The following is a 16,207-nucleotide window of genomic DNA, read 5'->3' on the forward strand; positions in this document are numbered from 1 at the left end:
CCAAAGCCCCTTTTATACCAACACTAAATTTAGCTCAGTCTTCGTGCTTGCCTCTCTTTCTGTGACATTAGCGACACCATTGGACAAAGTTATAACTTTTTTTTAAAAACAACTTAACTCCTCAGGTACCAATGACAGCCTGAAGGGAAGGAACAACCAATCATTACTGTACTCCCCCGCCCTCCACTTCAGCTGCTTCATATTCATGACCTAGAGCCCCAACAATTATAGTTCGGAAGGTCATTGGAAGAGGGGGTGGGTTGTTGCAGCGTCTTTTTTTTTGGAGCTGGCCACTCGGGATTGGATGATTTCTAATTAGCTATTCATCGCGCTTATTAATATTGATTGGCTTTACAGCCAATCAGATGGAAGGAAGAGTATTAACAAGCCCCGCTCCCAGGGTTGGTGAAACAGTCCTGAACTGATTACTCTGACAGAAACTTCTTTTCACACACTCGCAAACCGAAAACAGCTTTACTCGTTGGAATTAAGAACAAGAAGCCAGATTCTGTCTTCCTGGCCCTTGTTGCGAAGACTTTCTTCAGTCGAGGGAGCAACAATGGCCCTGGCAGACGCTATGCTTCCTTCAATCGCCACCTTTGCCAATCATGAGACTTTGGGGCAAAAACAAGCCGAGATAATCAACGTAAGTGTTAGAAACTTGGTGGGATATGTGTGTGTGTGTGAAAGGTTTTGACTTTCCCCTGGCGCGTGTGGAGGGTTTTAAACTTTATTTTAGTGGGACAGTTTCTTAAACTTTGTTTAATCTGTAGGTCGTGTTAGTTGCATTTTGTGTTAAAACAAGGCTGCTTTCAATTATTGACGGCTTTTACAACATCTTAACCTGTCAACTTTTACTAATCTGCGGGTTATACGAAGCCACATTGTAATAAAATTATAGGGAAGCTAAACATCGCCCGCTGTGAACTATTTTACTGTCTTTCATGTAGATCGTTGCAGGTAAATATTTCACAATCAAAGCAGTATGTACCTGTCTACTTCCGTCCTTAACTCCTAAGTGCGGTTTAATCTTTAGCAGTATTGCGTGCAACAGTTCAATTAATGCATAGCTCTTAATGTAAGGTGCTATTAACTTGTCAGCATCTCTCACTGTCTGTCGGCACAGTGCTGGGTAGAAGGGTAAATTGACACATTCTGAAATCAGCGTTTAAAAAACTTTGAAAAGAATGATGGCCACCGATTTGGAGTGGGCGTTAAACAGATATATGCCATCGCTTACACCTTTCTGAGGATGAATAATGAATCTAAAAGGAAGCGAAAGAGTTTGCTCTCCAACTTTTGTGTAAAGTGAATTAACATAAGGAATGCTGTTGAAGTGGAGTGGAGAACATGAATCAGGTGAGTTCTGACAGTCATGGATCTCCACTCCTGTGAATTGACTGGATAGATAAAAACGGGCCCTTGAAGGAGAACAAACTGGTTCGGCGGGTTTGGTCAGATCCTTGCATCAAATAACGACGTTTGCGAGTTTCCTCGAGGAATACTGAGTGGAGGAGCTGCCCTCTACAGCACAGCCGCAATTTGTTTTAAACCCACTAATTCTTTCGTTTTTTTTGTTTCAACAGAAATGGAAAGTTGACGAGTCCATCTCCAAGTGTGGCTACCAGGTAAGACCCGTCAACAACGCTGCCTTCAACTCACTTGAAAATCCTTCCGTCAAAAAAGAAGACGACGAGTTGGGGAAATTCGTGGATTTGGAGTTTATTTTGTCCAATACGATGGGTTCTGAGAACAGGAGCGCCGGAGCGCACCATTCAACGTACCCTCTGCCGGAGACCCCGGAGAGCTGCAGCACCGTCTATGACAGCGACGGTTCCTACCCTACCTCCAAGAACTATGGAAGCAACAACTTTGCAGGGAGCCCAAACCAAAGCCTGGTCGCCGAACTGCTCACCCCGGATTTGCCAACCAGCTTTTCGGGCGCCTGCGAACTTCATCAGGCTGCCATGGAAAGAAGAGAATACACCGAGCTGAGATCTCCCAACATGGGCACCTCCATCCAAAGGTCCATCCCCATGGACCATATTCACCACATGGGACATAAGATCAAGAGAGAGCCACAGTCTGGCCAGTCCTGCATGCTTGCGGGATCTCCTTCAGAATGCATGGGGCCAATGATCGACCAGAAACCCATCCTGATTCCAATGCACCATCACCAGCAACAGCACCTCCACCGCCAAAGCTTTGGTCATCACCGAGTCCCCCTTTCAGTGCCTTCGGGCCAAATAGCGACCAAGGATTGCCAGCCAATGCCAGAGATGCACCGTCGCTCCCACATGTCTGTGCCACAACAGTACCAGATAGCCAGCGCCTACCCGCCCCACTATGGTCATCATGCACCGGCGCAGTTTCACGGACAGTTCAACGTCTACCGAGATCCTCTGAAGGTCCACGCAGGCATGCACGGAATGATGCTGACCCCGCCATCATCGCCTCTCCTGGACTTCTATTCTTCCGTGGGCCCCCCGGATGACAGTAAGCCCAAGAGGGGCCGTAGATCGTGGGCGAGGAAACGCACAGCCACTCACAACTGCGAGTTCCCGGGCTGCGGCAAGATGTACACCAAGAGTTCACACCTCAAGGCGCACATGAGGACTCACACAGGTGAGCAGCTCCCAGCAGGAGCCCAAACCCTTCACAGCACTTGGTCATTTTTAGAAAATCAGAAGTTATTTGAAAACGGAGATGTTAATACACTAGAATGCAGCTGCCAAAAAAACAGATTTAAGGCATTCTGAGACATCTTTCAACAAAGTTTCACAAAGTTAGACATGTGTGTACAGTATCGAGCAGAGCAAATGCCTGTGAAGTGTCAACTGCATTGAAAGATAAGCAGGCACGGTGGGGGAAATTATTTCGACAGTTGTTGGGCTAATATAAAATGACACACTATAGCTTACGAAGGAATAAAAGAAACGTTAATAGAAACTTTACCAAGAGTTTTCTTTTTGCTGTTATTTAAGTTGTGGTCAGTGTTTTGGGAATTGGGTTCTGAAAAGTTTCCGAACTAACTTTCTTGTTTTTGTGTCTGTCACTCCAGGCGAGAAGCCGTATCACTGCAACTGGGAAGGCTGTGGTTGGAAGTTCGCCCGATCCGACGAATTAACTCGCCACTATCGCAAACACACCGGCCACCGTCCCTTCCAGTGCCACCTGTGTGAGAGGGCGTTCTCCAGATCTGACCACCTTGCCTTGCACATGAAGAGGCACATGTAGACAGCGAGGACACACTATTTATACAGATCATATTATTTACAATATTTTGATACTGGGTAATGACTAATTTATGTATATAATAAAGGGATCTTTTTAAAAAAAAAGTAGCACTAAATTATTACCTAGTATTTAAAAAACCAAACTCTTGTCACCCTGATATGTCTTCCAGAGAAAATAGTATTACAACTGAAGACAATAAACTCAGCTGGAGGGAGATGGGTGGGGGGGAGGCTTTTATGCCAAAGACACAGGGCCGGACCCAGTTGTACATTAAATGTGTATATAGCCTGTATTGTTTGGATTGAAACTGAATTCGCAAGCAGATTTAAATGAAGCAAAACTATACTGCAATTCCAAGCTGTATTATTGCAGAATTTCTTGTACAGGAGCTTATTTGCTATATGGACAGTCACTTAACAGAAGACAAGCTAAACGAGAATACATTTGTTTTGAACCTTTTTTTGTTTGGAAGGGGCGGGCGTTGGTTCAAACTGGCACTAAGTTTTTGATGTTTAAATAACCCAGGTACTGCCTTGGATGAAGTTGTTGAACTTTTCTCTCTCTCTCTCTCTATTCTTTTTGTTTTTGTTTAGTTTGCATTGTATAAAGAAAACACAACAGCTCCTTTTTAATATACTTGAAAAAAAACTTTCTAAAGTAACTAAAACGACAAAAAATTAAAGTTCTCAAAGTATGGCTCACTTCATTGTTACAGTTCTCAACATAAAAGGAACATGACGTGTTTTATGCAGACGGTGTTGAAAGAACGAAAGAAACTGTTCAAAGTGCAATATGTATGTGTGTGTTTCGTTCGTAATCGGTGTCCTACTGTTGACACCGAGTTATCTAAACACTGGAACTAACTGCTGTTCATTGCTGGGAGGTTTGTTGGTGATTTAGTGCGAGCGATTAAGACATCATCACCGGGAATCTCCAATGCATCCTTTGTATTCGTGTTTTTTTTGGACTATATATATAATTATAAATAAAGTGTAAAAAAGACATTTGTTTGCGCTTCTTTTGTTGAAAATATGGTTTGTATAGACGAAGGCTGGGGGCGGGATCCCAAACGGTTTGATCTGTTGGGGGGGCTGATTTATTTTCTTTCTCTTCAATATTCTCTCCAATGCAGCCCCTTTCCTAGCAGGACATGTTTCCAAAAACAGTGAACTCCTGTCAGATCTTTATACCAGCTCGAAAACATCCAACACCCTTCACTTTTTTTGGAAGTATTTCAATAAAGATTATATATATATACACATTTATTATTTATATACACGTATTTTTATATACACATTAATACACACGTTTTATTATATGTATACATGAATTAAATTAAATGAGTCAATCCACGAAGGATTTCTGATCACTGCGAGTTCCCATCCAATGTTTAAATGCATCGATTACTTTGAACAGTTTCACAGAGGTAGGCGCATGGACACACCACTTGTCCCGGACTGGCCCTGATCTGCATCGAAGCTAACTCAACATTTTGTTAAAATGCCATTGTCACCCGCTCCAACGAGGCTACGCAAGAGGCGATTCCGCCCACTGTGTGGTCGGATTAACTTGATCGGCTCGGTAGGAGATGCGACGGAAAGATAGAAATGTTTTTAGTTAAAAGTGAAGCTCTGATGGAACCTTAATACCATATATATATAATATAATCTTGTTCTACAGATTCTGCAGTATTTACTTCTCAGAAGTAGCCAGACAGGAATTGGTGTATCAGCATTATTCTGGGTGCGGTTTGTGGCGAAAAACTTCTGTGCGTCTTTGACCTTGAGAGCAGCGGATGTCTCAAGCAGTTTTCGAATTAATCACACATATAAAATAAAAATATATATATAATTAATAAATGAGGACGTGGCGATACAGTGGGTTTACACACTATCTTTTGGCCTGCGGCTCCTAAATGTGAATGCAGTGCAGATTTGATGGGGTGAATATTTTGACCGCTGGCAGAAAAGGTCTGATGCGGAATATATTTGGGCAAATTCAACCCGGTTAATATTAAGCATGTGACCATAACACGATACTGTCTACGATTCAATGTTAATTGGCACTAAATTGCCAATATAATTCAGAAAGGCTATAAAATCGCTATGTGGTGTTTGATAAATCAATTCTGGTACAGTAAGGGTGCAGTGCTGAAGTTTTGAGGTAAACGGGGTTGTTGGCCAGTGTTATATCTCACCTCGGGGTGTTGGGGGCTAAGATCCAGCACTGCTTTGGCGGTGAAGGTAAAATTCCTCTTTAAAAAAAAGAGGGGAGAATACCCGTTTTTCGTCATCATTAACAAAATGTCACAAGTCTTGTGTCTCTGTAATTTGGTTAGCAGGTCGTCAGTTACGGAGAAAATGAAAAAGGGAATTCATGGGTGTTCCATTCTCGGCATCAACATTCCTCACCTCAACAAGCACAGTTTCTTTCATAATTCACATTGTAAATTATCTTCAGGAATAATTTTTAAAAAGCACAAAAGAACGCACAGAATTTAAAAAAAATTCTGTTCAATTCTGACCAGTGTCAGCGGTGACAAAGTTGGTAGCGCTCTCGCCTCTGAATCAGAAGGTTGTGGGTTCAAGTCTGGACTATAATAAATCTAGACTGACACTCCAGTGCAGTACTGAGGGAGCTCCGCTGCACTGTCAGACACGATCTTTCGGATGAGATGCTCTTTCAGGTGGCACTATGTGGAAGAAGAGCAGGGGAGTTATCCCCAGGGTCCTGGCCAATCAACATCACTAAAACAACAGATTATCTGGTTATTATCACACTGTTCTTTGTGGGAGCTTGCTGTGCACAAATTGGCTGCTGCATTTCCTACATTACAACAGTGACTACACTGCAAAAGTCTTTTATTTGTTGTAAAGCATCTTCTACAATCCTAAGGATATGAAGATGTTTCCTTTATCTTTTACGCTTCTAGTCAAGTGTCATAAAGTAGAATTGAAGTCATTTTTTATTTGTTTTGGAGCAACCTTGACTTCAAATGATGCATCTATCTGCTGCCTTCCCCACTGTCAAGACTCACTTCATGAATAGTGGTTACCTAGTAGGGAGTTAACACTATGGGGCAGATTTTGCGGTAGGAATAACATCATACTCTGAGAGTACGCAAGTCATACCGCCTTTGAAATTGACCGCAAGTTCGTGATTTCCACATGCGCTAAATCCCGAACTTGCGATCTGTCAAGGTACGCCTTGGTGGAGAGTTGGGCTAATTGCCCACCAACTGCCCAGCATTGCGTCCGAAAATGTTACGGTTGATGCACACAGGCACAGGGGTTGTTTGCATCAGCGTAAAGTGATTAGATAGCTCCGGAATGAATTGTAATGAATTGTAAAATTGTCCAAAACGCCTCCAATGATTAATGTAGATTTTTCAGATCTTTTTGGGTTTATGTTTGTATCACCTGTCCATGTTATTTTATATGAAATCTCACAGAGTTTCAACGATTTATCAGAACTCGAATTCCTAAATTAGATTTAAGAATTAATTCCCAAATCATTTTTTTAGGTGGGTCCGTGTGAGAAAGAGAGTGAGCGGGTCATTTTATAACTATTTATTCTGCTAGTCCTTATAATTATTCTGAAAATACAATCAGGTGAAATGCAATATAAAGAAAGTTACCAGTATTGGAGTGAGACACTTTCCCTTCGGTGTACTGATTGGAGCACAAGGCCCACGTGATCCCAGGTACACCTCCGCACACGCTGTGTCCCGAGGACCCGTGGGCCATTGCGCTGCCCTACAGTGCGCAGCATCAGAGAGCAAGTTCAGGAAGGAGGGTCCTCATCAGGTAAGTTCGTATTCTTTTCGCAGGTCGGTGGCGTACTCCATAGCTACGCCGCCGACTGCAATTTCTGGGCCTTTAAGTTAAAAAGACATGGGCATTAAAGTGGTGAGAAAAGGAAATAAAGAATATTATATCAGTATTATTAAAAATAATAAACTATATGTCATATAGTTTATAACTGGCAGTAATTCAATCACTGTCAATACTACTAATAGTCAATGTTCATAACGAATGTACCATAGAATCATTCTTTAATTAATCCTAATTTGTAATTAAATGAGAATACATCAGCTTGTATTTGAAATGATTAAAAGCATAAATAGTACTTCAAAGGGTTAACTAGAGGAACTATGTTGTGTTCATTTAAGGCTCACTGTAGAATATTTTTTTGCAAGGGGTAGTTCATTTTCTGTTTATCAAAATGAGGGATGTTAGTGCTAGGGTCTAAAATGTTTTGTTATTTTTTGTACTCTGTATTGGTATCAAGTGCTCTCAGGTTGGGTGTAGGATTGGTTGCATGAAAGTAAAGCATTGTGAGCCATTACATCACTTAATCTACAACAAGGTTTGACGTGAAAAAACAATGTAGATTTGGTATAATTTATAGAGAGTATACCTAATACAGAAGCAAATACATAATAAATAAATAGCAAGCCCAACAATAATAGACTATGGAATTAAAATCCCATAATTTAATATTCTATATTCCATAATTTTCATAATTCATATTGTAAATGATCTTCAGTAATAATAAAAATGTATGATTTCTCAATAACTCCTCTAGTGTCGCAATAATTTCTATAGGGCTTTATTACAGAACTTTAAAATGTCATGTAAAGGTACTTAGCTTTATTTTTAGACAGCTTTCTCAAGCTTTGTTGCCATATTAATACATGTATACCTCCCCTCCAATTTGTCTTCGCCAGATTTTTCCATTCTCCTCCACTCCTGAAGATGGTTCCTTGCTGAAGCACGGTTCTATGCACGCAAGTTGCCTCCAAATACCTCACCTAATGTGTGACCCTGAGTGGGAGTGTTGGCAATTCATTTAACTCCCTGGGCTCATTTCTGTCCTCAATCTTCACACAAATGGTAGTGGAAATCTGGAACTCTCTCCGCCAAAAAGCAGTTGAGGCTAGGAGTCAATTTCAAAACTGAGATTGATCGACTTCGGGCACGATCTAATTGAATGGTGGAACAGGCCCGAGCGGCCGAATGGCCTACTCCTGTTCCTATGTTCCAACCAATAATACATGTACAGTACACACTTTTAGTAATGGCCATTAAATAGTAATCAAGAGCAGAAGCATTGTGTGATTTTTCTCCTCACTAAACCTGAGGGCAATTGTAGCCCGCCAGCTGAGAGCAGCAAACTCTGTAAAGACTGGGGTTCAAACTTGGAGCCTTCCTGACCTGAATGGCTCAGCCACTCACTGGATAAAATCATTGAACCACAGGGTAGATCACTTCATAATTCAATAACTCATAATTCAACAACTAAAGTCAAGGTAATGTGCCTGAATTTGCGATCGGAGTCTTTTTACCAGGCGTAAGACTTCCCCGGCCTTTCAGCGGGTGGAAGTTGGGCAAAAACCGCAACTCTCCACCCGCTGAAGCCCTTTTCCCAGGGATGCGGAGGATCTGTCAAGAAGATTCTTGACAGATCGCAAGTGCCGGGTTTCAGCGCATGCGCTTCGCAAGCCTAAATCCGGCACTTGCGCGGCGCCGCCCCTACGGGCGCGTACACACCTCGTACACACCCGTAGGGGTCGCAAAATACGGCCCATATGTCCTTAAACGGTAAACCAGCACTCTAAATACTATATATAGGTCTGCACTATTTTGTAATTTTAAAAAGCAACACATTTCTTTTTATCAATTCGTTTTTTTTTTAAAAGGTTTATCATTCAGTGGCTCATCCTTTCATCAAGTTGCCAGTCTCCTGTTGTTTCTGAGACAAGATGCTGAAACGTGACATGTTTAATTGATCACACCTGCAATTATCCACGCAGTAAGTTCCCAAACTGAGCTGGGCTAGCAGGGAGAAGGCGACGCCTTTTCCCATCGGAATAAGAAGGAAAATTAAAGTGTAAATTAACTTATACAAGTTACTTTTTGTACCCTGTATCGGTAGGTTGGATATAGGATTGGCTGCATGAAAGAAAAGCATTGTGAACCACTACATCACGTAAGCTGTAACAAGGTTTGACTTGAAAATAAACAAAGTCGATTTGGTATAATTTAATAACTTATGCAAATTACATCATTCATCCTCTAATTACGTTATACAACAATATTGGCAGAAATCTTGTAAATCAATTTTAGAAAGTGTGTTCACAAATAATTTTTTTTTTAAAGTGGCAATTTACTTCCACCATGTAAATTTGTCACAGTTCACCATTTAATTTTAAATAATTTGATTTAGATACAGATTTATGACTGTATTCGTTTAAAAAGTAACACTATTGAAAAACTCTGGCTAGGTGGTAGTACGTGCCACATTGCGTTGACTGCAGTGCAATAGCACCTCTTTGTGGATGTGCTCGTGATGTACAGGTCAGATGTTTGGAAATACAGTAATGGAATGCTTAGAACTTGATTCATCGGAAACTGGACTTTTAACTGTATGAAGTCCTGGAAACAAGACCAATTACAGTAGGTAGGAATTCCGCGATGGCCCAAAGACCACAAAGTATGCAGTATAAAAGCTGTTTTATAACACACACACCTCAGTAACTGATGATTTTCATTCAATTTATTTGCTGTAGTTAGATCACATTTAGCATGAAGATGATCAAATTCCAATGCTACAATGTGCACTAGACATCTATATCTGCCAGATCACCCACTACAGCAAAAGTTATGGTCCAAAAAATGAAAAAAACCAACTTCATGAATTTCACAGTGTATATTATAACAGACAGCAGCTATTCTAGAGTGATTACAAAGATGATGGTTATAAACCCCTTGAGGTTTGTTCTTGTGGATTGATAGCATAATCTGAACTCTAATATGAGAGTATCACATTGTCATCATTCTCAGTTATCCATTATTCTTTATATGGGATACAAGTGTAATTTTTAACCATATATTTTATCTATTATATAGAGTATATAATATATTTATTTTGAATGAATACAGAATATCATGTGTCATTGATATTGTATAATTTATTAGTTTTTTATATATAAAACACATTTCATGATATATATTAGGGCTGATTGGGCTGTGGTGTGCTTGTGGCGCTGTGATATATATTAGGGCTGATTGGGCTGTGGCGTGCTTGTGGCGCTGTGATATATATTAGGGCTGATTGGGCTGTGGCGTGCTTGTGGCGCTGTGATATATATTAGGGCTGATTGGGCTGTGGCGTGCTTGTGGCGCTGTGATATATATTAGGGCTGATTGGGCTGTGGCGTGCTTGTGGCGCTGTGATATATATTAGGGCTGATTGGGCTGTGGCGTGCTTGTGGCGCTGTGATATATATTAGGGCTGATTGGGCTGTGGCGTGCTTGTGGCGCTGTGATATATATTAGGGCTGATTGGGCTGTGGCGTGCTTGTGGCGCTGTGATATATATTAGGGCTGATTGGGCTGTGGCGTGCTTGTGGCGCTGTGATATATATTAGGGCTGATTGGGCTGTGGCGTGCTTGTGGCGCTGTGATATATATTAGGGCTGATTGGGCTGTGGTGCTGTGATATATAAGGGCTGATTGGGTTGTGGCGCTGTGATATATATTAGGGCTGATTGGGCTGTGGCGTGCTTGTGGCACTGTCCCTCTGCTGCAGAATCAGGAAGTGAAGCCTCAGTGCACTAGGCATTGAATTCCTGATTCTGTTGAAGGAAAAGTTTTGGCAGTTTTTGTGGCAGCGCTTCTGTCATGCACTGGCTCATTAATGACTAGACAATTAGGTTAATGCATGCTACTCAATCCCAAGCACAATTCCGGTGTCTTTTTGCAATGTAGCGCTCGATTCATTGAGCACCTGATTAAAGTGAGTCGTCTTCTTCTTCTTAGGCAGTCCCTCAGAACCGAGGATGACTTGCTTCCATGTTAAAAATGAGTTCGCAGGTGACTGATTAGTCCAATGCGGGACCTACAGTCTCTGTCACAGGTGGGGCAAGTGAGTGCTGGGATGTTTGCTAGCTGTTCATTAAAGAACCCCAACATTTAAAGGAAGGTTACTATATTACTGACAGTTGCATTCTGACAGCTGTTTCTTGTTTCAGTTATTGAACTGTGAACTCCCTTTTTGACATTGCTTCCTGCTGCTGCTTTGCTTTACTTCAGAACTCATATGGTGCATGCTTCCCAAAGCAGCACTTCGGCTCCCACCTCTGTAGCTGCAGTCAGTGCCGACCATTCCATTTGCCTTGTCAGTGATTGTGGGTTTGGAGGAGAAAGAGGACTTTAAGTAGAGGGAGGAGAGGCAGGTGCACTGGCACTGCAAGTGCCACCTACACATGTCGCAGGGACTACGTTAACCGATTCAGGCACAGTTACCTGGGTATGTCAGAAGAGACCCGCTTTTACAGTTTATCCTTCAACAAGGAAGCAGCTACCAAATGTGTCTTATAATGAGTGCTGACCTGAAGACAACATCCAGCACAAGGACAGCCCTGCCTGTTGCTGTGAAAGTCGCCATTGCATCAAGCTCTTTTGCCCCTGGCTCATTTCAAGCTGCTACTGGTGACGTTTGCCAGATTAGTCGGCCATACAGCCCCATTTGTCAGGAGCAACATGTTCATCACTTACTCAATGAAAAAGAGAAGACAACTGAAGAGAGCCCAACGCTTCTACCCTGTGGCTTGGCTCCCAAAAGTGAAGGGTATCAATTATGGCACCCAAGTTGCCATTAGATTGCCAAATAACAATACTGTGGCCTATATATGAATCATAAAGGATTTAATTCCATCAATGTCCAGGTAGTCTTGGATCTCTAGAACTGAATAATTGCAAGAAACTTGGCAGCAACTGTGCTGCTTTTATCTTATAACAGACGATGGTGCCACAACTCTTTGAAGAAGCAGAAAAAATGCACGGATGACTGATGGCTAATGACACCAGTTCAGAACCCCCAGATCAAGGCTAAAAAGAAAAGTACAATAAGGCTCACACTTCCACCCAAATTTTCATAGAACATACCATGGGGATACTGAAGTAGCAGCACCAATGTCTGGACCGATTAGGTGGAGTCAATAAAATCTCAAAGATTATTTGCATCTGCTTTGTTCTGCACCCTTTTGCCAATACAAGAGGGCAATCCATGCATCCCGGAGGGCCGGGAGGGAAGTCTGCACCCTTTCTTGCAGTGCAGGAAGAAGAGGAGGAAGGTGGAAGAGGCAGAAGGAGCAGTGGGCCTGGCTGATGCATGGCAAGGCACACTGATGCGATAAGAACTGATTGACCAAACTTTTTAATTGAAAGCAGTTCTCCAGCTCCTACAGGAGAAATCCTCTGGGCATCTCTGTACTTCGCTCACCCATACTAACCTGCTAGGTCAAATTGCCCCTGAATTTATTACCATTCCCTCATTTGCCCCCAATGCCTACAGTCATATGTTGCTTCTGGCCAACAAATCATCACCAAACAGTCGAAACAAGGTGCAATCAGTTTATTTCTCTATTCCACATGTATCCCTCTATCAGTATTTGATTTCCTGGTGCTGGCTCTTTGAGATAGTGTAAGGATGTGTGTTGATCATTTCCTAATGTCATACCCTAAAACTTGACACTTTTCCCAGGGCCACCTCCTCCAATAAGGCCTTCAGCTTTCTTCACTGAAAAGGACCATTCTGGGAGCTGCTCCAGCCATGTTATCCATTAATTCAACCTTGAACAAAAAATGTTGCATCTTTATAAGAGTGTAGCAGCCCTTTAAGAGCAGCTGCACTCCCAATTTGTTGCTCCCACAGGTCCAGTAAAACTCCCTACTCATAGGAAACATGTTTTAATTACACAAATTACTCAGGCCTGCAGAATCTGTGGAGTTGGGTTGCCATGCAGCTAGCCTGGCTGCACATGTAAACGCTGGGAGCACGGATCAGTTTTTGGCTTGACCACGGAGCCAGCCCCAGTGTATCATTTGTTTGTAATACTCAAAATATAATTTGTTTATTTATTTAGAATATATAAAAAAGAAAGACTTGCATTTATATAGCACCTTTCACAATGTCACAACACCCCAAAGCCAATGACGTACTTTTGAAGTGTAGTTATTGTAGTGATGTAGGAAACGTGGCAGCCAATTTGTGCACAGCAAGGTCCCACAAACAACAATTTAAGAATGACCAGATAATCTGTTTTTGTTACGTTGATTGAGGGATAAGTAGTGGCCAGGACACTGGGGATAACTCCCCTGCTCTTCTTAGAACTACACCCACCTGAGAGAGCAGGCAGGGCCTTGGCTTAACCTCGCATCCAAAAAATGGCACCTCCAACAGTGCAGCACTCCCTCAGCACTGCACTGGAGTCTCGGCCTAGATTTTTGTGCTCAAGTCTCTGGAGTGGGACTTGAACCCACAACCTTCTAGACTCAGACGCGAGAATGATCCCCACTGAGCCGGGGCCAGAAATTCGGGTCCCCACGGGTGAGTACACACTGTGTACTCACGCGTAGGGCCAACAAAAGTGCCAGTTTCGTGCATGCGCTGGAAACCGGAACTTCTGTTCCCTTGAAGGAAGGGGTTCACAGGTCAAACGCGTGCGCCAGAGAGGCAGCGCGTATGCCTGGAACTTCCGATTTTTTTTACAGGTTTCTCCGGGAGGGTAAGTCTCCAGCAGCTGCGCATGAAAAAAGCAGTCGCAAGGCCTGCTTTTAACAAGGTAAGAGGTTAATTAAGTAAAATTAAAACATTTTTTCCACAGGTTTATCATTTTAAAATACTTTAAAGAAACGTAAGTTTATTTTTAGCCCCGTTAAAAACTTTAATTAATCTTTTCATAAATTTAAATTTTTGTTTAAACTAGTTAGTTTATTTAATTTATAGTTATTTTAAAAATGTGATTTAAAAAAAAAAAAATTATTTGAAGTTTTACTTAGGTTTTGGGGCCGATCTCTATTCATAGATATGACAGGGCTTCCTGTCAAATCTATGAATAGAGATTCCCTGCTCCGATTGGCTCCCCATGGCCCACGTGATCCCAGGGAATGCTGCAAACTAACTTCGCCGCTGGGATACGTGAGCATTGCGCGGTGGCAGCTGGAGGAGGCCCAGGATCGGAATCCCACGCGGCCCCACAGCACAACGGCAGGCGCGCTATGTAAGTGCAGGTCATAGAAACATAGAAACATAGAGATAGGAACAGGAGTAGGCCATTCGGCCCTTCGAGCCTGCTCCGCCATTCAATGAGATCATGGCTGATCTTCGTCTGAGATCATAGCTGATCTTACCAGTTCAGTACCCCGTCCCCGCCTTTTCTCCGTAACCCTTAATCCCCTTAGCCTTCAGAAATATATCCAATTCTCTCTTGAAAATATTTATTGAATTAGCCTTCACAGCCCTCTGTGGCAGGGAATTCCACAGGCTCACCACTCTTTGAGTGAAGAAATTCTTCCTCATCTCTGTTTTAAATGATTTGCCCGCTATTTTTAGACTGTGGCCCCTGGTTCTGTGCTCCCCGGCCATTGGAAACATTCTCTCTGAATTCAGCCTGTCCAGGCCTGCCATAATTTTATATGTTTCGATGAGATCCCCTCTCAATCTTCTAAACTCCAGTGAGTACAAGCCCAAACTATTTAATCTCTCTTCGTAGGTCATTCCTGCCATTCCAGGTATCAGCCTGGTGAATCGCCGTTGCACTCTTTCCATGGCAAGAACATCCTTCCGCAGATGGGGCGACCAAAACTGTACACAATACTCCAGATGCGGTCTCACCAGCACCTTGTACAGCTGTAGTAAGGTATCCCTATTCCTATACTCGAACCCCCTTGATATGAAGGCCAACATACCATTTGCCTTCTTAATCGCCTGTTGCACCTGCATGCTCTCCTTCAGTGACTGGTGCACAAGAACACCCAGGTCCCTCTGCACTTCCCCATCTCCCAATCTATTGCCATTTAGATAATAATCTACCCTCCTGTTTTTACCCCCAAAGTGGATAACCTCGCATTTATCCACATTATAGTGCATCTGCCACGTATCCGCCCATTCCCCCAACCTGTCCAAATCGCACTGTAGCCTCCTGACATCCTCATCAGAGCCCACCCCTCCTCCTAGTTTAGTGTCGTCAGCGAATTTGGAAATATTGCATCCAATTCCCTGATCCAGATCATTTATATATATTGTGAACAGCTGGGGTCCCAGGACAGATCCTTGCGGCACCCCGCTGGTCACTGCCTGCCACTCCGAAAACGAGCCGTTTATTCCAACTCTCTGTTTTCTATCCGCCAGCCAGTTCTCTATCCACGTTAATACTTTGCCCCCAATCCCATGAGCCTTAATTTTGCATGATAATCTTTTGTGTGGAACCTTATCGAAGGCTTTCTGGAAGTCAAGGTACACCACATCCACTGGCTCTCCCCCATCTATTTTACCAGTTACTTCCTCAAAAAATTCCAGCAGATTAGTCAAACACGATTTACCCTTTGTAAATCCATGTTGACTCTGTCCGATCCTTTCCCCATTTGTCAAGTGCTCCGCTATTTTATCCTTAATAATGGACTCTAGCATTTTGCCCACAACCGATGTAAGGCTTACTGGTCTATAATTCCCTGCTTTCTCTCTACCCCCCTTTTTAAATATTGGGGTAACATTAGCTACCCTCCAATCCACGGGTACTGTTCCCGAGTCAATGGAGTTCCGGAAGATGATCCTTAGAGCATCTGCTATCTCCAGGGCCACCTCCTTAAGTACCCTAGGATGTAGTTTATCAGGCCCCGGGGATTTGTCGGCCTTCAGTCCCCTCAACTTACCCAACACCATATCCCTAGAGATACTAATTTCTGTCAGCTCCTCCCTCTCATTAGTCCCTATGTTTGCCGATATTCCTGGGAGGTTATTTGTGTCCTCCTTTGTGAATACAGAACCAAAGTATGAGTTTAATTGGTCTGCCATTTCCTTATTCTCCATTATATATTCTCCCGAATCGGACTGCAAGGGACCGACTTGGGATTTTACCAGTCTTTTCCTCCTGATATACCGATAAAAGCTTTTGCAGTCTGTC

At 42.7% G+C, this 16,207-nt stretch overlaps 1 protein-coding gene across 1 annotated transcript; it reads left to right on the top strand.

Moving 5' to 3' along the window:
- Nucleotides 1–224: 224 nt before the first annotated feature.
- klf17 (Kruppel like factor 17) lies at nt 225–4,239 on the top strand. Its single transcript, XM_085983097.1, has 3 exons — nt 225–646; nt 1,587–2,625; nt 3,062–4,239. Exons 1-3 carry the CDS (start codon nt 560–562, stop codon nt 3,235–3,237), a joined length of 1,302 nt encoding a protein of 433 aa, XP_085839223.1. The 5' UTR covers nt 225–559; the 3' UTR covers nt 3,238–4,239.
- The last annotated feature ends 11,968 nt before the right edge of the window (nt 4,240–16,207 follow it).

This window comes from Somniosus microcephalus, chromosome 3 (genome assembly GCF_052327205.1).
Source record: "Somniosus microcephalus isolate GS21.2 chromosome 3, FLI_Smic_1.0, whole genome shotgun sequence".
NCBI classification, from domain to species: Eukaryota; Metazoa; Chordata; class Chondrichthyes; order Squaliformes; family Somniosidae; genus Somniosus; species Somniosus microcephalus.